Source organism: Bubalus bubalis, chromosome 18 (genome assembly GCF_019923935.1).
Source record: "Bubalus bubalis isolate 160015118507 breed Murrah chromosome 18, NDDB_SH_1, whole genome shotgun sequence".
In the NCBI taxonomy this organism is placed as follows: Eukaryota; Metazoa; Chordata; class Mammalia; order Artiodactyla; family Bovidae; genus Bubalus; species Bubalus bubalis.
Genome location: NC_059174.1, coordinates 46,309,841 through 46,330,666, shown reverse-complemented (window position 1 = coordinate 46,330,666; position 20,826 = coordinate 46,309,841). Strand labels below are relative to the sequence as shown.

Genomic DNA, 20,826 nt, shown 5'->3' with positions numbered 1-20,826 from the left:
TCAAAGGCCAGGCGGCATAGCCTATCACCGAACGAGGGTGAGGGGGCGGGGCGACACTCTGTGAGAGGGCCTATTGGGTGGAAGGCGGAGCTTTAGAGCCTTTGAGAATTCCCATTGGTCTGAGGATGCCTGCGTCGGCATGGGAGCGGAAGTAGCTGGGAAAGGAATTGGGATGTTGAATTTGGATGTTGAAGGGGTCACTGGTGGACGGTCAGTTTGCGGGGTGGCCGAGGGTGGAGATGGCAGTCCAAGAGAGCTGAGAGTGGGGACCGAGGGTAGCGCATATGGGAGTCCGAGGAAGCTCAGAATGTGGGATTCTAGAAGACAGAGTCGGGGGATCCAGGGGGTTCAGGGCGTGAAAGGAGTCAGACTCAGGTCCAGGGGTGCTGCAGTGAAGGGGCGCTCCGGAAGAGAAATCTGAAAGGAGTCTAGAGTAGGGGGATCCGAGGAGACTGAAAATGGGTATGTCTGAGGAGGCTTAGATTGGGGGCACAAGGGTGCTCAGAATGGAGCGTCTGAAAGGGCTTGAGGAGGGAGGAGGATCTATGAAGACCTTGAAGACTGTTAGCCAGGATTGCAGTTTTTAGGCATGCATGCTATGCTGTGCTTAGTCAGGGCATGGCAGTTTTTACGATGAGGTCTCAAATCAAGGTGTTTAAAGGGACTCTGGTGTGTAGCCCTGGGGGGATATGTGTGGAGCTCTTGGGAAAGGCGGCGGATGGAGTCAGAGGCTGTTCTCCGTGGGAGCTTAAGACAGCAAATATGTGTAGTTTGATGGACCTTTGGTGGATGGAGTTTGGGGGAGTATTCTGGGTGCTCCTTGTGTCCGGGCAAGTGTGGGGGGTGTGCAGTGAGTGGCTTTTGAGATACTGAGGGCTTAGGTTTTAGAAACCAAAAGAGTTTCCCTAGAGGTCTGAGCTGAGGCTGTGGCCCATGGTAAGAGCAGAAAGCTGGATCATAGTCTGAGGGCGGCAGGCTTGGTTACTTCAGCATGTTCTCCCCTCCCCACAGGTCTGACCGAGTAACTGGAGTTGCTGCCGATGGAGGATCAGGATGCCAGGGTCCCAGCCCTGGAACCATTCAGGGTGGAGCAGGTTGTCAGGATTGGGGGTGAAGGTGGGGACTAGAGGGTGGGAGATAAGAGTGGAGATGGATAGGGAGGCTAGCTCCTGGGTTTGTGGGCTGGGACTGACCCCTCCCTCTCCATTCTTACCCTCAGGGTCCAGCCCTATCCTCACCCCCACCTCCTCATCCCCCAAATAGTCATCGGTCCCTTGGCTTAAGGCCCTGGCCTGTTTGGGGACATCCTGAGCTATGCTCCAGAGGAAGGGCTGCGCATGGGTGTTAGCACTAGTCTGCAGGTGGAAGGGCCACACCTTCAGGGGGATCTCTCTGTCCTAGGCACCACCTGTAATCTACTACATCCCTGACTTCATCTCCAAGGAAGAGGAGGAGTATTTGCTTCGACAGGTGATCTCAACACTGTTCTGGTCTGTTCTTCTCCTCTTCCCAGATCCCTCTCCAACCCCCAGCTCTCATGTGAGAGAGCCCACAAGGCCACAGTGAAGATCCTGGCAGAAAGGAGAGTGCCACCCAGCACCCATCCCTCACCTTCCCTATTCCTTTCTCAACACCTGCTGGGGCGTGGCAAAAGAGCTTTTCCCAGAAGACTTAGGGGAAACCAAACTGATTTTTTTTTTTGGCCAAGTCATACATCTTGCAGGATCTCATTCCCCAACCAGGGACTGAATCCAGGCCACAGCAATAAAAGCGCTGAATCCTAACCACTAGACCACCACGGAACTTCCCAAACTGATATCTAGAAAGGTGGTGGTTATTATGGAGTTTAGGCTTCCTGTGCTAAGACAACTCAATCCTGCTACTGTTATAGGGAAAAGGAGGTTACAACACATGTTGAAAGAGCCCAGTTCAGGCCCTTGAGATTTGGGGAATGAAGAATTTACAATGTTCAGGTTTCTGTGCTGAGATAATTCAGGCCTCAGAATGTTACGAGTAAACGCTTCCCTCTGCTGATAGCTCAGCATAGACCCAGAGCCTTGGGAACAAGGTTACCAAGCCCAGACCACCTGTGTTAGATAGTACAGTCTGCATTCTATTCTTAAGGTTTGGGGAAAGAAGAGTTTTACAAAGTTCAGAATCCATGCACTGGGATAGCCCTTTGCAGCCCCAGAGCCTTGGTTATAGAGCCTGAACCTGCCCTGTGCAGTCTCAACTACTCCTATCTTGTTTGAGTCCCAGGAATGAGTTAGCTTAAAAGCTCAGACTCTCCTACTGAGAAAACCCATCCCAGCCCCATTACCATGAAGGGAATAAGGAGATTTCTTAGGGTTATTTTTTTAAGGATGCTTTTTGATTAATTAATTAATTTTTGGCTGCTCTGGGTCTTCCTTGCTGTGCGCAAGCTTTCTCTAGTTGCGGTGAGTAGGGGCTACCCTCTGTCGTGGTGCATGGGTTTCTTATTGAAGTGGCTTCTCTTGTTTTGGAGCACAGGCTGTAGGGTGTGTGGGCTCAGTAGTTGTGTACACAGGTTTAGGTGCCCTGCGGCATGTGGGATCTTCCCAAACCAGGGATCGAACCTATGTCCCGTGCATTGGCAGGTGTATTCTTAACCACTGGACCACCAAGGAAGTCCAACTTTTTATTTTTTAGTATTTATTTGGCTGTGCCGGGTCTTAGTTGCGGTATTAAGGATCTTCAAACTTTGTTGCGGCATGCAGGTTCTTAGTTGCAGCATGTGGAGTATATTAATAGTTCCTTGACCAGGGATCAAACCCAGGCTCCCTGCATTGGGAGTGTGGAGTCAGCCACTGAACCATCCAGGAAGTCCCTTAGACTTCTTTGAAACAACCCTTTCTAGACCCCTGGGGTCTTGGCAGTGGAGAATTTTCAAAGTACTCTCTTGACTGTACTGAATAACCCAGTTTAGCACCTTTTCTCCCCCAGGCAATAGGAACAAGGAGGTTCCAGAACTCAGACTGTCCTGAGATAGCCCAGGGATCAGAATTTAGAGTGCAGACTGTTTGCTGGGCTGAAAGAGCCCAATCCAGCCCAGAGCTCTGGGTAGATTCAGACCCTGATTGTGTAGCCCTTCCTCAATCCTGGTAGACACAGGTCAGCTTTGAGGCTTGTGGTCTCCACAGGGGGAAAAGGCAAACAACAAAATCCTGGGAACACTATCCCAGAGAATGATCCCACAGAAACTGAGATGACCCATTTCCACCCCAAGTAAAAACCGCTTTGTTGGCCTGGGTGGGAGAATCAGAGAGGGTGGTCCTTGAAAAAGGACTGACCCCCTTTCATCTCCCAGGTCTTCAATGCCCCAAAGCCAAAATGGACCCAGCTGTCCGGGAGGAAGTTACAGAACTGGGGTGAGTGTCCCTGACTGTGAGCATAGCTGACCTAGGGATGTGGGCTGGGATAGGCATGTCAGGTTTGATTGTCTCAGGACATTGAGGCCAAGGTGGGGGGTCCCTGAGGGCTCAAGGGATCCCAAGGATCAGGAGGATTCTGAGGGGTCAGTAGAGGTCTTGAGGGGTTAGAATTTCCTGATGGGTTGGGGGGTATCTCTAGGTTTTGGAGAAGCAGGAAAGCTTTGAAGAGTGGAGTGGGGATCTCCAAAGAGTTAGGGGTCCCTGAGGAGGTCAGAGTGCTACCAACCACTAGGATATTCCTAATGGGGGCTCCTTGGTGCCAGAGCTCCTTGGTTGGGTGCCCTCAGCATCCCATCATCCTCCCCCAGGTGGGCTCCCCCATCCCCGGGGGATGGTTCCTGAGCGACTGCCACCATGGCTCCAGCGCTACGTGGACAAAGTGTCTGACCTCAGCCTTTTTGGGGGTCTCCCAGCCAATCACGTCCTTGTAAACCAGTATCTGCCTGGGGAGGGCATCATGGTAACCACACTCTCACCCCACCCCCTAGACCTGGGACCCACCACGGGGCGGGGCATCATGTTGACCCACGTCCACTCTCATTAAGCAGTTCACATAGCCCAACCAAGCATTCGCCTCCCTGTCCCCAGCTGGGGAACACCTTTCACCTCGGAGGGTTGGGGGGTGGGGTGTGGACTCCTGCCCCATCCAGCTCTGGTACTCACTCCTCAGCCCCACGAGGATGGGCCACTGTACTACCCGACCGTCAGCACTATCAGCTTGGGCTCTCACACCGTGCTGGATCTCTACGAGCCTCGGCAGTCAGAGGATGATAACCCAACAGAGCAGGTGGGCCCTGAGATGTTGCCCCAGCCACTTGTGAGCGCTCCGACCTCCCATATCCTCCAAGACACCCTGGTTCCACCCACCTATGAGGTAGCCCTGATACCCATCTACCTGCAGGGTGCCCTAGAAATCATGATCTTCACAGGTACCCCAATACCCCCACCTGTTGAGTGACTATCCTGACATCCTACAGATGTCCTGGCCCCACATATTTAGAGTGAGCACTCCAATACTACAGGCAGGGCTCCCCAGTTCTCCAACAGACACTGATATCCTGATACCCCCATACCATCCCCTCAGGGGTGTCTCTGACATCCTCCCAGACACCCTGACTCTCAATGGCCACTGCATAGGCACCCCAATACTGACCTCCTCCCTCCCACTCCAATAATGTGATCTGTCGTGCAGGACACCTCCAGATTCTCTTGGCACCTCAACCCAGGACTCACTGCTCAAGCCCCCTTCCTTCTGTGAGGGTTGCTCATGACAACACTTTCCCTGACCTCTTTCTCTGATGCATGTCTGACGTCCCAGTGTTCACAGAAACTACCCTGGACACCCTGATCACAGCTGCTCCTTAGGGTTCCCCCTTAAAAAAAAAAAAAAAAAAAAAACTTATTTATTTGGCCATACCACCCAGCATGTAGGACCTTAGTTCCCTGGCTAGGAACAGAAACTTCACCTCCTGCAATGGAACCACAGAGTGTTAACTACTAGACCACCAGGGAAGTCCCGGGGCTCCCTTTGTCAATCCCACATGCTCCTGTCTGCTCCCGGCTGCTGGTGTCCTCAAAGCATCCTGAGATACCCCACATCCGCCCAGACCACACCTGCTCCTCTCTCCTTCCCTTCCTGGCTTCAGCCAAGTCCTCGGCCCAGTTTCACCCAGTTTACTGGGACCACTGATCCCTCAGTCCCAGACCCTTGCAGATTCCTTAGACACCTAGACGTCCCCATCTGCGGCCTAGTTCCTACCCCTTCCCAAAAGACTGCCGACCACTCCCCCTTCCCTCCCGTCGTGCCCCTCCCCTCCAGGCCCTGGCCCTGTCGCCCTTGGGATTTTCATTCCAAAGCCTTGATTCTTAGGAGCACACTTGCCCCACAGCCTTTGCCCCTGGAACTCACTGACCCTCACCCCCTGAACCCCCAAACCTGCTGAACTCTCGTCTGCCTCCGCCACCTAATTCTGGGTACCCGCTAACTTTCAACCCTCCCTGCAGCCGCGGCCCCCGCCGCGACCGGCCACCTCTCTGCTGCTTGAACCGCGCAGCCTGCTGGTGCTCCGTGGCACCGCCTACACGCGCCTCCTCCATGGCATCGCGGCAGCCAGCGTAGACGCGCTCGAGGCAGCCTCCCTGCCGCCCAACGCCGCCGCCTGCCCCTCGGCGCAGCCGGGAGCCCGCCTGGTGCGCGGCATCCGCGTCTCGCTGACCATCCGCCGAGTCCCCCGCGTGCTGCGCGCTGGCCTCCTGCTCAGCAAGTGACGCTAGGACCCAGGACCCGCTCGGATTCCCGAGCCCGCTCCCGCTCTGGACTGCTACCGCCCTGTGACCTTGGATCTCTGGGGTAGAGGCGGCTCCCCTCGGGTTATTTTCCGGTACCTGTGTGGAAACCACAGGAAGAGGACCCATTCCAAATAAACCAACTACAAAAAAGTCTTACTCTGGTTTTGGACATTTGGGGGTGGGAGTGGGCAAATGTTTGGGTTCCTGAGGGATGCTGCGTCTGTGACCTTGGATAAATGGTGTGAGCCCCCAGGGGGTCTTCCCAGGTGGCTCCGTGATAAAGAGTCCGCCTGCTAATGCGGGAGACACAGGTTCAATCCCTGAGTGGGGAAGATCCCCTAAAGTAGGAACTGGCAACCCACTCCAGTATTCTTGCCTGCGATATCCCATGGACAGAGGATCCTGGCAGGCCACAGTCCATGGGGTTGGCAAAGCCTCCCACACGACTGAATATGCATGCACACGCAGACGTGGGTTCCCAGGGTGAGAGGTCTGGGTTTCAGAGTGGCTCAGAACTTGGGGCTCTTGAGAGGGCAGGGTCATATCTGGAAACCCCTTAGTTGGGTGGGGTGAGCTTGAGAGTCAGCCACTGGTATACTAGGGAGGAAGGAGTTAAGTGGAGGTAGGGTCACCTGAGCTAGGCATCAAATTACCTGGGTCCAGGTTCCACCTGGAAGGAGGTGGAGCTGAACCTGCCCCTGGGCTTTTGGCTGCCTCAGGCCTGGGTGAGTCCTACTGAGGAAGTTTTCGAGGAAACTGGGGCTAGGAAAAGGGCTCCTGCTGGGGCTCCTCACCGACTCTCTGTCCCTAGGCTCCCAAATATGGCCCGGCCCCCACCTCTGGGCCCTAGATCCCCTTCAGAGCCCTTCAGTCACCCCCCTGGAGCCCCTAGGGAACTGGACACTACTGGAGAAACAATCTGCATTGCATCTGGAGAGGAGAGCATCAGGTAGGGGCTGGGGCTTTAGAAACTGGGGTCCAAAGTGGTGGGGGCATTAGCAGGGGCCCTTGAAGGGTAGGAGGTATTGTGGCTAAGACCCCCTGGGGACATGGGAGAGGTAACACGGGACAGGGGTGGAGTAGAGTGAATAATGGGCACCTAGACTCACCTGGTGGCTCAGACGGTAAAGCGTCTGCCTGTAAGGCGGGAGACCCAGGTTCGATCCCTGGGTTGGGAAGGTCCCCTGGAGAAGGAAATGGCAACCCACTCCAGTACCCTTGCCTGGAAAATCCCATGGACAGAGGAGCCTGGTAGGCTACAGTCCATGGGGTTGCAAAGAGTCAGACAGGACTGAACGACTTCACTTTCACTTTCGCTTAGACTCACCCACAGGCCTGTCACTGTCCTCCACCTCCCAGGTCAGAACAGGCCCAGAAGCTGGGGCAGGACTCCTTGGACCCTCCAGAGCACTTCCGGGGTGGGCCGAGGGGCCTGGAGCCTGTTGCTGGCCTCCCCAGGTTGCCAGCACGCTCTTCTCTTGAGGAGTCAGCTGGAGCCAAAAACCTAGAGGTGAGCTGAGGTGACCTGGGCCCCTGGGCCAGCCCCCACCTCCTGTCTGTCTCCCAGGGTCTGGCCTCCACCCCGGGGATGAGGCGATGATTCAGGAAGTGTTGGCCAACTGTGTGGGGTGGGATGCTCTAGACAGTGATTCCTGACCTGTCTAGTACTTCATATTTTATCAACTGAGAGAGAATTATATGTTAATATTTTATTTATTTATGGCTGTGCTGCGGAGAAGGCAATGGCACCGCACTCCAATACTCTTGCCTGGAAAGTCCCATGGATGGAGGAGCCTGGTGGGCTGCAGTCCATGGGGTCGCTAAGAGTTGGACACAACTGAGCGACTTAACTTTGACTTTTCACTTTCATGCATTGAAGGACTCCCACTCCAGTGGTCTGCAGCTGGACCATCCAGGTGTAGAACACCCACTCCAGTGTTCTTGCCTGGAGAATCCCAGGGAAGGGGGAGCCTGGTGAGCTGCCGTCTATGGGGTCGCACAGAGTCGGACACGACTGAATCGACTTAGCAGCAGCAGCAACAGGAGCAGCATGGCTGTGCTCAGCCTTCATTGCGGCATGTGGGCTTTCTTTAGTTGCGGAGAGTTTTTATTGTTCAGGTACTCCAATGTGTCTGACTCTTCGTAGTGGGGCTGCTTTCTAGATGCGGTGCATGGGCTCAGTAGTTGAGATGCAGCGCAGGCTTAGTTGCCATACAGCATTGGACCAGGGATCGAACTCGTGTCCCCTGCATTGGCAGGTGGGCTCCTAACCACTGGACCACCAGGGAAGTCCAAGAATTATCTCATCATTGGCCCTGGTGTTCCCTGTGGGAGTAATTCAGTTCCATTACTCCTCCCTCTCCAAGACCCCCAGGCCCTATATGGACAAGTTTCTAGGAGCCTTGAAAACCTGGAGAACTTGAACTAGAGGTTCTCTGGCCTGACTCCACTGGGAAGTTTCTCTAGGTGAGAGCGTCCTTGGGGCACACCCACAGATGGACTCTGCTGCAGAGAAGCATCCGGAAGGCAGGAGCCTGGGTGCAATGGAGTGGGAACAAGGTCCAGGTTGGCTCACTGGCCCTGACTCAGCTTTGTGTTCCCCAGCACCCCATCTCTGGCCGGGGGGTATTGGAGGCTGAGCAGGACAGTCTGCATCTTTGTCTTCTGGGGCTGGGCCTCTGGCTGCAGGACTTGGAGCGAAGCCTGGGGCCCTGCATGTCAGCCCAGAGCAGGATGGTCCAGCTGCAGGTGGGTAAGGGCCTCAGGAGTCGGGGCCAGCTTCCCTTGGAAATGGATCTGTTCCATGTTCCTCATGTCTGGATGGGAAGAGGGTGGGGGTAGTAACTCCAGTCCTAGGTCTCTGGTGTTCTGGTGCCCCTGTGGTGTGTGTGTCTATGTGTGTCTGTGTGTAGGCAGCAGGGTGGTGTGGTATGGGGTGTCTTGATGATGTCCAACCATGTGTACCCAGTGTGTGTGTGTGTGTGTGTGTGTGTGTGTGTGTAGGCAGCGGGGTGGGGTGTATTGATGATGTCCAACCATGTGTACCCAGTGTGTGTGTGTGTGTGTGTGTGTGTGTGTAGGCAGCGGGGTGGGGTGTACTGATGATGTCCAACCATGTGTACCCAGTATGTGTGTGTGTGTGTGTCTGTGTGTAGGCAGCAGGGTGGTGTGGTATGGGGTGTCTTGATGATGTCCAACCATGTGTACCCAGTGTGTGTGTGTGTGTGTGTAGGCAGCGGGGTGGGGTGTACTGATGATGTCCAACCATGTGTACCCAGGCACTACAGGCAGACCTACGTGGGGCAGCTGAGCGTTTAGATGCACTGCTGGCATTTGGTGAGGGGCTGGCGCAGCGCAGTGAGCCTCAGGCCCGGGCAGCCCTGGAGCAAGTCCTGAGCGCCTTCAGAGCCCACCAAGACAGCATCTTCTGGCAGCTGTGGCGGCTGCAGGCCCAGCTGGTCAGCACCAGCCTGGTATGGCCCACCCTGGCAGTCCCTGGCGCGGGTGCCAGTCTCAATCTTCATGACCTCTGTCCTCTGAGCAGGTGTTGGAGGAGGCCAGCACACTGGAACAGGACTTGGAGTTTGAGGGGGACTTAGATGGGCCGGGCCCTGGTGGGGTCTGGGGGCCCTGGGCACCCAGTAGCCTCCCTACGCCAGCAGAGTTGGAATGGGACCCGGCGGGGGACATTGGGGACCTTGAGCCTTTAGGGCGAAGGACAGCCCGGACACCAGAGGCTCCATGTGAGCTGTGTGGCCACAGGGGCCCCCAGAGCAGAGGACAAAGCCTGGAGGTGAGAGCAGGTGGGGTGACCTCCTTCCTCCAAGCACCCATGGGACCCTCTGTGTGTCTCCTAGCAGGGTCCTTGCCTTTTGAGAAGGCCTTCAAACCTCTGGCTCTGTCTCTCCCAGTGTCTATTTCTCTTTTGGTGTCTCAGTGTTCTCCTTCCTGGTCTCTTTGTTGTATCTACATTCCCTCATTTCCTCTCACTCTCCACCTCACTCACCCCGCCACAACCACACTACCCTCCTGGCTCTTCAGACATTTCAAATACACTCCCATCTCCAAACCCCCAGATGCATGCCCAGCTCCCCTCCTCCTTTACTCCAGTCTCTCCTCAAACATCACCCCTTCAGAGAGACCTGCCCTGGCCTCAGAACATTATCACTCCTTATCCTCTTACTTGGGCTTCCCTGGTGGCTCAGCTGGTAAAGAATCTGCCTACAATGTGGGAGACCTGGGTTTGATCCCTGGGTTGGGAAGATCCCCTGGAGAAGGGAGTGGCTACCCACTCCAGTATTCTAGTATTCTGGCCTGGAGAATTCCATAGACTTTGTAGTCCATGGGGTCACAAAGAGTCGGACACGACTGAGTGAAAAGTTAGTACCTAACAGTACTTACCACATCTTGACATTATATATTTATTAAATTACAGTCTGTCTCTCTCCTGCTAGAATATAAACTCCATGTGTGCCAGCATTTTGCCTGCTTTTGTGCCCTCTGTGTCCTCAACTCCTAGAACAGTACCTGGAGTGTAACAGACACGCATTAAATATTTGTTGAGTGAATGAATAAATAATGTCTCTCTTCTCGGGTTTGTTGTTGTTGGGCTCTGGCCCTCTCTTCATCTCTCCCTGAGATCTCGCTCTTCCCCCAGAATCTCATCTATATGACACCATACTGCCATCGTAGCCCTTCCTCAACTTTGTGTCTGTTACTGATTCTCCAAGAACCCCACACCTCTCTCCCCCAACAGGACATGCTCATGTCGGGCCTCAGCCACCGGAAACACATAGCAAGTCACCGAAGACAACCCCTGCTCTGGAAGTCTCGAGTGAGTTGGTCCTCAGCCAGGTGTATCACTCAGGAATTGTGATAGCAAGTGACAGCAACCCAACCCTGACTGAATTACACACAAAAAAGGGGATGCTGGGTTGTTGTTCTTTTTCCCCACTTAACTGAAAAGTCCAGGTGCTGTTGAATTTCAGACCTCAAATACTGCCAGGGCGCAGTGCCTCCCTGTCTTGGGTTCTACTTCACGGTGGATCTCTCAGCAACATGGCTGCCCCAGCAGCTACACATTCACTTCCCACTGGCTCACTCACCCCAGAAGAGAATGCTCCGGACTCACAGGCAGCAAAAGTTCTAGGTTGGACTCTTGCTTCGCCACCAATCACAGTAGCCAAGCTGACGGAGCGCTTTGATTGGCCAGATCTGGTCACATGCCTAGTCATGGCGGTAGAATTGTGAATTCAGAAAAGTAGGAAGTTATGATACCATCCTCTCCAAGTTGAACCACCGTTACCAGGAAAAGGGGGACTGCATGGAAGGAAGGCACAGACAGACCTCCACTATACTTGGAACTATTCCAAGTCCCCATGGGGGCTTGAGGATGGAAGGGGTGCTAGGAAAGGAGGAGAAATAAGCCCAGTTCTGCCTGTCTATGGTAGTAAGGTGAAGAGCACATTAAATGTCACTTCCACCCATTCTGCTGCTGGTGACTCTTTATGTTTAGGACAGGATGAGGCAAGCATCTCCCAGTCTCCAAGATGTGATGCTGGAGGCAGACCCTGGGTAAGATGTTTGGGAGAAGAGTCTGGGGGTTTGGGGGACAGGGCTCACGGTGGCACCCACTGGTATGTTTAACACTGTATTTCCCTTCACAGAGTGCCCACTCCTGCATCCAGGCGACCTCTGACCTTCTTCCATCTCCTCATCCTCCTCTTCCTTTTCCTGGTGGGTATCACATTGTTCCTGCCCACGTCAGGGGGCTCCTGCTGCTCTCCTGCCCAACTGATCAGGACACCTTACCTGGAGCTCAGCTATGTCAATGGTCCCCCTCCAATGTGAGAATGCAGTCTAGTCATATGTAATAAATAGTCACTGTTAAAGGATATGTCTTAGTCTGTTTGGGCTGCTATAACCAAATAACATAGACTGAGTGGCTTAGAAACAACAGAAGTTGGTTTCTCACAGTTCTGGGTGCTGAAAAGTCCAAGATCAAGGTGCTGATAGATTCAGTGTCTAATGAGGATCCACTTCCTGGTTCATCGATAGCCATCTTCTTCCTGTGTCCTCACATCAAAGAGGGGCCAGGGAACTCTCTGAGGTCTCTCTCTCCTTTTTTTTTTTTTTGGCCACATGGCACGTGAGATCTTAGTTCCCTGGCCAGGGGTTGAACTCACACCCCCTGCATTGGAAGCATGGAGTCAACCATTGGACCCTAGGGAAGTCCCTCTTTGGGGTCTCTTAGAAGGGCACTAATCCCTTTCATGAGGCCTCCACCCTCATGATCTGATCAGCTCCCAAAGGCCCCACACCTCCTAATACCATCACATTGAGGGTTATGAGTATTGAGGGGACACACACCTTCATTCTATAGCAGGATGTGCGAGGATACTGGATGCTTGAATACTGACAATCTTTGATATGACCCTGGTACATCTAGACAACCCCCTCCACAGATCCCTTTGCCTTGAGCACAGAATATAGAATTGAATCAGCCCATCTTGGGTTGGGTTCCCCCAGACCATCAGACAAAGATTCAAGCACAGGTAGTTTTTTGGTTTTAAAATATGGTGTGTATATATTTATATACCCCATTTTTTATGGGGTATTTTTATTTAATTATAATTTGTCTGTGCTGGGTCTTAGTTGCAGCATGAGGGATCTTTAGTTGTGTCATTTGAACTCTTCGTTGTGGCATGTGGGATCTAGTTCCCTGACCAGGGATCAAACCTGGGCCCCCTGCATTGGGAGAGTGGAGTCTTAGCTACTTGACCACAAGGGAAGTCCCTCAAGCACAGGTAGTTTTTTTGGGGGGGTGATCCTAGGCAAATTGATAGGGGAGTGGGAAGTGAACCAGGGAAGGGAGTCAATGAGCTGGTTGCTTCTCTGGGCATTGGCGTGCCATCCCCCTAGGGACCTTTGGGAGACTGTGGGGCACACAGGAGGTGAAGGACTTGTGGCATATATGTACCAGCTCTCATCGCTCATTGATTCAGGATTAATCCTGGAGATGTTAACTCCCCAGCACTTCCAGCCTCTCCTGCCTGTAAAGACCCTCAGGCAAAGAGGTATAGGTGCTTGCCACAGGCTACTAGAGGGGTGCAGGTATACAGGAAGGGTGGAGGGATGTTGGTGGGTTGCTGACAGCACTTGCTTTAGCCCCTGACCTGCATTCATCCAGGTGCTCTGTTCACTCTACATGGTGGGCTCCCAGGCTGGCCATCACTGACTGGACTGTGAAAGCCCTCTTCTCCCAGGTCACCAAGCTGAACTGCCAGGGCTCAGTCCTGGAGTCGTCCCCAGCCTCAGGTGTCTAAGCTTATCCTCTCCCAGAGCTTAAAGTATCAGGACAAGAGGTGGAGCAGAACCAGACTCAAGAACAGAGGCAGGACCCCATGCTAATCTCCTGGATGTGCACTTAAGACAGACACTTCCTTGAATTCTCACAACCACCCAATGATGTGTCCCTGCTTAACAGAAATGGGAAACTGAGGCTCTAGAGGGGAAGCCACCAGCCTGAGGCCACACACGGAGCAAGTGAGTGAAACCCAGTCTCCATTGATTTAAGGCTAAGACAGTGAGCACCCTATGCAGGGGGCCCAGTTCCCTGGTTAGGAAACTAGATCCCACATGCCCAAACTAAGAGTTTGAATGCTGCAACTGAAGATCTCACATGCTGCAACGCAGACTGAAGCTCCCATGTGCTGAAACTAAGAGTTCGAATGCCACAACTAAAGAAATAAAGAGCCCGCATGATGCAACTAAAGATTCTGCATGCCACAACTAAGACCCGGCGCAGCCAAATAAATAAATACTTAAAGCAAACAAAAACAGCAGTAATCTCTTAAAAAAAATTGGGAATTAATAATTAATTTTTGTGGGTAACTTAAAAGTTCAGGACTGCAAGCACAGCTGGATCCAGGGGCTCAGTTCTTTCCTGTTCTGGCTTCAGTCTTATCCAAATAGTGGGGAGTGCCCCTCGAAACTGCCAAGCCTACATCCCACCAATTTAGCAGTCAATAGAGAGTTCTTATGCCTCCTGCATTGGTAGGCAGGTTCTTTACCATTAGCACCACCTGGGAAGCCCAATAGGAGAGTTGCAGTGAAGTGAAAATCGCTTAGTTGTGTTTGACTCTTTGTGACCCCATGGACTGTAGCCCACCAGGATCCTCTGTCCATGGAATTCTCCAGGCAAGAATACACTGGAGTGGATAGCCATTCCCTTCTCCAGGGGATCTTCCTAACCCAGGGATCAATCCCAGGTCTCCTGCATTGCAGGCGGATTCTTTACCATCTAAGTCCTGAAGCCACCTCCTCTGGCTAGTGTCACATGCTTCACTGGGGGCTGCAGTCAGCCTTGCTTGTACTGAAATAGGTAGGGGGGAGTAGTTCTCAAAAAAAAAAAAATCAGGGAGCTGTTACCAGAAGGGGGAATGGACCCTGGGGTGGGGGGGTGGGGGGCAGGAAGCAGCAGATCCTCAGAGTAATTCCACACTCAGAGAGAAGTCTGTGCAAACCTGGGTCTGTTCTATTTCAACTGCCAGACCAGGTCCTGTCCCCAGCTGAGGAGGAGGCATGGTGTCCCTGGGGTCACCAGCAAATTGGATGGATGGGCAGAGTCTTGGCAGTATCATCCCAACCGATTCAGTAATGGAGCAAATCCATGTCATTCACTCATTCATTTACTACTCACTGAGTGTCTGCTATGAACCAGGTCAAAGAGCAGGATTATGACTGTGAACAAGACAGGCTAAAATCCTGGTCCCTGTGGAGCTGACATTCTAGGGAAAGAGAGATGAACGGGATGGGTGGGAATTTGCAGTGTGACCTGTGGCTCCTCATCCAGTATGATGAGTTTCCCAGAATTCCCCAGGGCCCCCTGAACCACCTCATGCACCTGGTCACCCTTTTGGAACAGTGGAGCTTGTGATCCAAGACAAGAACATAGTCTAGTGACCTGTCATTCCCGACAGGGTGGAGATCAGAACCTGTGAGGGAGAGCAGATGTTACTATTTTGAAGGTCAGGAATTTAAATTGATTGCTAAATCTGTGAGAAAGTTATGCATGAGAGATCTATCCAAGTCTCAGAAAATACAGGCTTTGCTTTTCTCAAATCTCTTGTAAAAATATACCCTGTGTGTGAAGATATCTGGCACCCAAAGACAAATGACCAGTAAGACACTGATATGACCATTGTCTTTTTGGTAACTTTTTGTTTTGTTTCAAATTCCTGAAAAGCTTTAAGACTAGTTAACAAGAAACTCTCACATACCCTTTACCCACCTTCATCAGTTGTTAACATTTAACCCCATGGGCTTCACCATTCACACTCTCAGTAATATATCTATGCATATATTTTGGAACCATCTGAGACTAAGTTGTAGACATGATGCTCTTTACTCCTAAATACTTCAGTGTAGAGTTTTTAATGTCATGGACACTGTCTTACACGACTAGAGTATAGTTACTGGATTCAGGAAATTTCAACACTCAATTCCATTCTATTATTAAGCCACAATCCATATTCCAAATTATTCTAACCCCCTAAGTCCTTTATAGCAATTTTTTTTAGATCAGGAGATTCTTTGACAGGTTGACAAGCAGTGACCCTGTCCCTTAGAAGAGCGAAAACACAGCAGCAGACACAGACAAGACCAAGGAGGGTGGTTTAACATCAGTACATTCTGAGATAAGGGCTTGAGTGAGGTGGTTTATTTGCGACGTGATCCCAGGAGGCAGGAGTTAGGGAATGAGAGACAGTGAACAGGGCAAAAGCAAAACATATGCTTATGGTGCGGGAGCCACTGAGTACCTGGGGCTCAGTCCCACCAGACAACAGGCAACTGGGGCACTTATCCAGTGACTGTAGTCCCCCACAGGCTGCGGTTGCTCCTGAGGGCATTAACCCACCTCTCATAATTCCTAGAAAGCCCTCAAGCAGAAGAGCAGAGATGCAGGGGCTCAGAGCAGGAAGCTGGCAGTCTCTTGGGAACCCTCCTCTGCAGCTACAAGTGAACTCAAGTAGACAGGAGGGTTATGGGGTTGGGACATCACCCTCTGCTGCCGCAGGTACTTAATTCACTGTGTCATAATGGTGACTGCACCATGAAATTAAAAGATGCTTGCTCCTTGGAAGAAATGCTATGACCAACCTAGACAGTGTTTTCAAAAGCAGACATCATTTTGCTGACAAAGGTCTATATAGTCAAAGCTATGGTTTTTCCAGTAGTCACGTGAGAGTTTGGACTATAAAAAAGGCTGAGAGCCAAAGAATGGATGTTTTCAAAGTGTGATGTTGGAGAAGACTCTTGAGAGTCTCTTGGACAGCAAGGAGATCAAACCAGTCAATCCTAAAGAAAATCAATCCTGAATATTCATTGGAAGGACAGATGCTAAAGCTCCAATACTTTGGCCACCTGATGCAAAGAGTCGATTCATTAGAAAAGACCCTGATGCTGGGAAAGACTGAAGGCAGGAGGAGAAGGGGAGGACAGATGAGATGGTTGGATGGCATCACCAAGACAATGGAGATGAGTTTGAGTAAACTCAGGGAGATGGTAATGAACTGGGAAGCCTGCTGTGCTGCAGTCCATGGGGTTGCAAAGAGTCAGCCACAACTTAGCGACTGAACAAAAACATACCATAACAGCTGCATAAGGGAGACACTATTGTAGTCAGCACGCCCATTTGGCAGTTAAGGGTGTTGAGGCACAAGGAGATTAAATCACTTGCCTCTGATCAAGTAATCAGTAAGTTAGAACTGCGATTCAAACCTAAGCATTCCAGTTCCAGAGTCCAAGCTCTTAATCACCCGACATTCACCCAGTAACTCCCTTCTGACCAGGACACCCAGCCCCAGTGAGAACTCGATCACTGCCTGCAACCCTGCCAGAAGCTCCCATCCTGGACCTTATTAGGGCTCAAGATCTTGGAGCCAGGAATGAGCAGGAGGAAGAGGAGGGAGATGCAGGTGGAGCTCTAATGCGGGCGAGATGGGTAGGACTTAACTCCACTAGCCACTTTCAAGATTTTGGTTTTTACTCTGAAATGCAGCCAGGCCAGGATTAATAGCAACACCCTGGTGGAAGAAACTGAGGTGGACAGATGAACATGGTCATGGAGGCTGAGTACCAACCAGAGACAAAGCTGAAGTAGAAGCCACTTGCATGAACTGCACAGCCTGTGCTCTGGGGCACTCCAGGCCCCAGCGTTTCTCCCCTTCGCCCTCTCCAGGCCTTTATCCACACGGTTCCCCTGCTTAGAAGCTTATCCCTACATTCTGGCAAACACCTCATAATTCTTCAGATTTCAACCTCATTTTATAACTATTTGAGTATCTGCCTCCCCCACTGGGATTGGGGGAGAGACTGTGTTTCTCTTTGGTCCATCCTACCTTTGGGGATTCCCAGGTGGCGCAGGGGTAAAGAACCTGCCTGCCAATGCGGGAGACCCAAGAGACGTGGTTTCAATCCCTGGGTTGAAAAGATCCCCTGGAGTAGGAAATAGCAACCCATTCCAGTATTCCTGCCTGGAAAAAATTCTATGGACAAAGGAGCCTCACAGGCTACAGTCCATGAGGTTACAATGAGTCAGACAAGACTGAGCAGCAGGCATGCCATGGCATCCTGCCTTTGATCTGAGCTCTGAGTTCCTTTCCTGAGGTCCTCCTCCTCTCAACTGCTTTTAATGGGTGCAAATACAGCTGAGGGCTACAAAATGCAGCACCTCAGGGAATGTCTAGGGCATGTCCCTCTGGGGCATGGGAAGAGGTATGTCTGTGGCCTATGGGTCCACCTCTCCTTTCCAACCCCTAGGCCTTGCTAACAATTCCAGCTTGTAGCTGAGGCTGGACTCCTTAGCCAGGTTTGAGGGTCCCACTACTACCGCAGGGGTTACCAGCCAGGCCTCCTCAGCTCCACCATTCCTCTTCCGCCTCACTACCTTCCATTAAGAGGTCAACAGGGGCTTCCTTGGGGGTCAAACCAGGGTGGGTTCCCTCCATGGATCTGCCCAGAAGAAAGAACTATGCTGCTCCAACCAATCTGCCATTCTAGAGGGTTCCCCACACCCATCCCTGCCAGAGGGTCACTTCTTGATAACTCTCAAAATCCCCCAAACACATCAAATCTTTACCAACACCAACAGGGAAGTAAGCACACCCCCATTTTATTGCCTTTTTGTCCAACAGTCTTGAGAAGGGAAAGGAGCAGGAATAGGGGTGGGTGGGGGGAGGTTTCCCCCTCAGAACCATCATGTAGAGGTCTTGAGGGGGTCTTTAAATGATTAGCGGGGTGAGAGATCCCTTACCCCCTTCCTCACCAATCCCAGTTGGTCTCAATGGAGTAAAGATTTTTCTGAGGGGGTTTCCAGGCTTCTCACCGTCCATCAGGGCATCGTCCGAAACTCCTCCTTATCTGCTCTTCTCAGAGTTAAATACAGGAGAGGGGAGTCTCTTTGAGGAGCCAGTAGTGGTATTTCTCAGGGTTCTAGACAAGGGCGTCAGTCTCTTTCTGTCCAACAGAGGGGCGTCTTGGCTCCCCAGGCCTTAGGATAAGTAGCTTGCAGTTTGACAATCCGCCCCAAGCCTCATTGGTTAAGTCTGACTCGGTACCATACAGCAAGTAAAGCCGGGCATTTCTCGCCATCGCACCCCACGTCCCAGGAGGGTTATTCAACTACCTCAATCTGTCTATTTAGTTTCTCAAGACCTCTCACTTTCCATCAGGGGGCTCCCCAGTCCTCCAGTCCCCCTGAGCCATCGGGCGAGCCCTTCAGCCGGTCACCGTCCATCCAGCGGGGTCTTCGGTGTCCTCATGCTGTCTAGCGGTTTCCTCGGGTCGTCACCTTCACCAGACAGGGTCCCTGGGGCCTCCGCGCCGTTGGACTCCTCGGTCGGGCCCCGCGTACGCACGAAGGCACCCATGGCCGTGGCGTGGCCCGAACGTAGCATCTGGAGCTGGCGCCGACCGCGGCGGTACAGGTACTCGATGCGCAGTACGTCGGAGCGTGGCAGGCAGGCGTGCTGCCGGAACTCCGCCCGCACCCGTGCCTCGGCGCCCGGCTTCCCGCGCCCAGCGCGCAACAGTTCGCGGTACAGACTCAGAACTTGCCTCTGCAACCTGCTGTGCCGGCTCATGGTAGCAGCTGGGCCGCGGGGCACCTAGCGGCGCCCGAGCACAGGCGGGAGAAGCGGTGAAACACAGCCATAGGAACTTCCGCCTCCCGCTCCCAGCTTTGCGGCGCCTTCGCGCCTCATAGGTTGTCGCTGCCTCTACGTCACAATGTTGTGTGTAAGGGGCGGAGCTAATGGTTCACTGGCCCGCTCCACTGCACATCAGTGTCCTTGAGAGGACGGTACTCCTGAGGGCCTGCAGGAGGAGGACGCTAGACCCTGAGACTCTTAGGTTTGGGGTCGGAAGAGACCAGGGGATCCTGACCTGACTCTTGGGTCCTGCGAGTGGAGAGAGCTAGAGGTTAGGATCCTTGTGTTCCCCAGAGCTCTGGGGGCACTGGGGGAGAGAAGACGGGCACACACGTGGGTTTATCCTCATTTATTAAAGCAACCATGGGAAGCTCCGTGCGTCCCCACTCCCACAGCACGTGTATATCGAGGGTCCCAACCCTTGGGGACGGGAATACGCGGTAAAGTGCTGGGTCACAGCAGGCAGAACATGCTGAGAATATGCCGTGGGCTATAAGCCCCAAACGCAGCCAGTTTGGGCCGGTAGCGCTGTCTGCCGATGTGAGCCGGATCTGAGGGTAGGAGACGGAGGGGCCTCGGATCTGAGGGTAGGAGAGGGAGGGGCCTCCCTAGCTGTTGAAGCCGAATCCAGCCCACACGGAACTCTTCGACTATGTTGGCACTCCGCAGACCGCCAGGAAGTATCAGGTAGTCAGGCGCAATTCCGTTATAGTTCCCGCAGTCTATTCGGAGGTGTCCTCGTAGCGCTGGGAGGCCCGCAAGGCCACGACCTGCTCAACACCCTACCAGCACCTACCCGCACCTGCCAGCACCCGGAGCGTGGGAGACCGGGAAACGATAACCCGGGATCCCTCCGCCCAGCGTGCGACCACGCCTCCGCGCATCTGGTCATGCGTCCTTCCGCAAGAGGATAGGCTGGTCAGGGGCTAGGGAGAGGGCTTGAGTCTGGGAGTAGTTCAGTTCAGTCGCTCAGTCGTCTCTGACTCTTTGCCACCCCATGAACTGCAGCACGCCAGGCTTCCCTGTCCATCACCAACTCCCGGAGCTTGCTCAAACTCATGTCCATCGAGTAGGTGATGCTATCCAACCATCTCATCCTCTGTCCTTCCCGTCTCCTGCCTTCAATCTTTCCCAGCATCAGGGTCTTTTCTAATGAGTCAGTTTTTCGCATCAAGTGGCCAAAGTATTGGAGTTTCAGCTTCAGCATCAGTCCTTCCAATGAATATTCAGCACTGATTTCCTTTAAGATTGACTGGTTTGATTTCCTTGCAATCCAAGGGACTCTCAAGAGTCTTCTCCAACACCAGAGTTCAAAAGCATTAATTCTTTGGCGCTCAGCTTTCTTTATAGTCCAACTCTCACATCCATACATGACTTCTGGTAAAACCATAGCTTTGGTTAGATGGACCTTTGTCAGCAAAGTAATGTTTCTACTTACTATGCTGTCTAGGTTGGTCATAGCTTTTCATCCAAGGAGTAAGTGTCTTAATTTCATGGCTGCATTCACCATCTGCAGTGATTTTGGAGGCAAGTCCATGCAATTCTCCAGGCCAGAATACTGGAGTGGATTGCCATTCCCTTCTCCAGGGGATCTTCCTAACCCAGGGATCAAACCCAGGTTTCGTGCATTGCAGGCAGATTCTTTACCAGCTGAGCCACAAGGCAAGCCCTGGGAGTCAATAGGGAGATCTGAAACCGCCGTGATTCCTGCTGGTGTCTCTCTGTCACAAACACATACCAGGTTCTTTGCTAGAGGAATAAGGTCTGGGATTTGCTTTAAAATCCTACAGCACAAACAAAACAAAGAGTGGGAGGAAAAGATGAAAGGAAGCATGGCAAAATATTTGTAACTGTAATGGGGTTTCATAACACTA

General features: G+C 52.6%; 3 protein-coding genes across 15 annotated transcripts; 2 read left to right on the top strand and 1 right to left on the bottom strand.

Moving 5' to 3' along the window:
• Positions 1-73: 73 nt before the first annotated feature.
• On the top strand, positions 74-5,784 carry ALKBH6 (alkB homolog 6). 9 transcript variants are annotated; one of them, XM_006068765.4, is made up of 7 exons: positions 78-210; positions 1,012-1,094; positions 1,402-1,470; positions 3,329-3,389; positions 3,761-3,912; positions 4,123-4,239; positions 5,457-5,784. In XM_006068765.4, the coding sequence occupies exons 2-7, from the start codon at positions 1,041-1,043 to the stop codon at positions 5,718-5,720; spliced, it is 717 nt and encodes a 238-aa protein (XP_006068827.1). In that variant the 5' UTR covers positions 78-210; positions 1,012-1,040; the 3' UTR covers positions 5,721-5,784. The 9 variants fall into 9 exon arrangements, with proteins under 9 accessions (XP_044787170.1, XP_044787171.1, XP_044787169.1 ...); XM_044931232.2 differs by having other exon boundaries at positions 79-210; positions 1,012-1,116; XM_044931237.2 differs by lacking the exon at positions 1,402-1,470 and adding an exon at positions 1,514-2,438 and having other exon boundaries at positions 141-210.
• A 325-nt stretch (positions 5,785-6,109) lies between these two features.
• On the top strand, positions 6,110-11,632 carry SYNE4 (spectrin repeat containing nuclear envelope family member 4). 5 transcript variants are annotated; one of them, XM_025269940.3, is made up of 9 exons: positions 6,110-6,466; positions 6,553-6,690; positions 7,101-7,251; positions 8,346-8,489; positions 9,020-9,199; positions 9,286-9,534; positions 10,498-10,575; positions 11,257-11,315; positions 11,408-11,632. In XM_025269940.3, the coding sequence occupies exons 2-9, from the start codon at positions 6,563-6,565 to the stop codon at positions 11,589-11,591; spliced, it is 1,173 nt and encodes a 390-aa protein (XP_025125725.2). In that variant the 5' UTR covers positions 6,110-6,466; positions 6,553-6,562; the 3' UTR covers positions 11,592-11,632. The 5 variants fall into 5 exon arrangements, with proteins under 5 accessions (XP_025125725.2, XP_025125724.2, XP_044787164.1 ...); XM_025269939.3 differs by having other exon boundaries at positions 9,020-9,214; XM_044931229.2 differs by lacking the exon at positions 6,110-6,466 and adding an exon at positions 7,621-7,859 and having other exon boundaries at positions 6,552-6,690; positions 7,063-7,251; positions 9,020-9,214.
• A 6,268-nt stretch (positions 11,633-17,900) lies between these two features.
• Positions 17,901-19,011, bottom strand: SDHAF1 (succinate dehydrogenase complex assembly factor 1). Its single transcript, XM_006068769.4, has one exon. The coding sequence runs from the start codon at positions 18,884-18,886 to the stop codon at positions 18,530-18,532; it is 357 nt and encodes a 118-aa protein (XP_006068831.1). The 5' UTR covers positions 18,887-19,011; the 3' UTR covers positions 17,901-18,529.
• Between the last annotated feature and the right edge of the window lie 1,815 nt (positions 19,012-20,826).

What these genes read in the sequence shown, in the direction of transcription:
- ALKBH6 (XM_044931232.2), top strand. Translation starts at nt 1,054, where the DNA reads ATGCCAGGGTCCCAGCCCTGGAACCATTCAGGGTGGAGCAGGTTGTCA. An exon ending in AGGAGTATTTGCTTCGACAG is followed by an intron (nt 1,471 to 3,328) that starts GTGATCTCAACA and finishes TTCATCTCCCAG; the next exon opens with GTCTTCAATGCCCCAAAGCC. An exon ending in GAGGAAGTTACAGAACTGGG is followed by an intron (nt 3,390 to 3,760) that starts GTGAGTGTCCCT and finishes ATCCTCCCCCAG; the next exon opens with GTGGGCTCCCCCATCCCCGG.
- SYNE4 (XM_025269939.3), top strand. Translation starts at nt 6,563, where the DNA reads ATGGCCCGGCCCCCACCTCTGGGCCCTAGATCCCCTTCAGAGCCCTTC. An exon ending in TCTGGAGAGGAGAGCATCAG is followed by an intron (nt 6,691 to 7,100) that starts GTAGGGGCTGGG and finishes TCCACCTCCCAG; the next exon opens with GTCAGAACAGGCCCAGAAGC. An exon ending in ATGCTGGAGGCAGACCCTGG is followed by an intron (nt 11,316 to 11,407) that starts GTAAGATGTTTG and finishes TTCCCTTCACAG; the next exon opens with AGTGCCCACTCCTGCATCCA.
- SDHAF1 (XM_006068769.4), bottom strand. Translation starts at nt 18,886, where the DNA reads ATGAGCCGGCACAGCAGGTTGCAGAGGCAAGTTCTGAGTCTGTACCGC.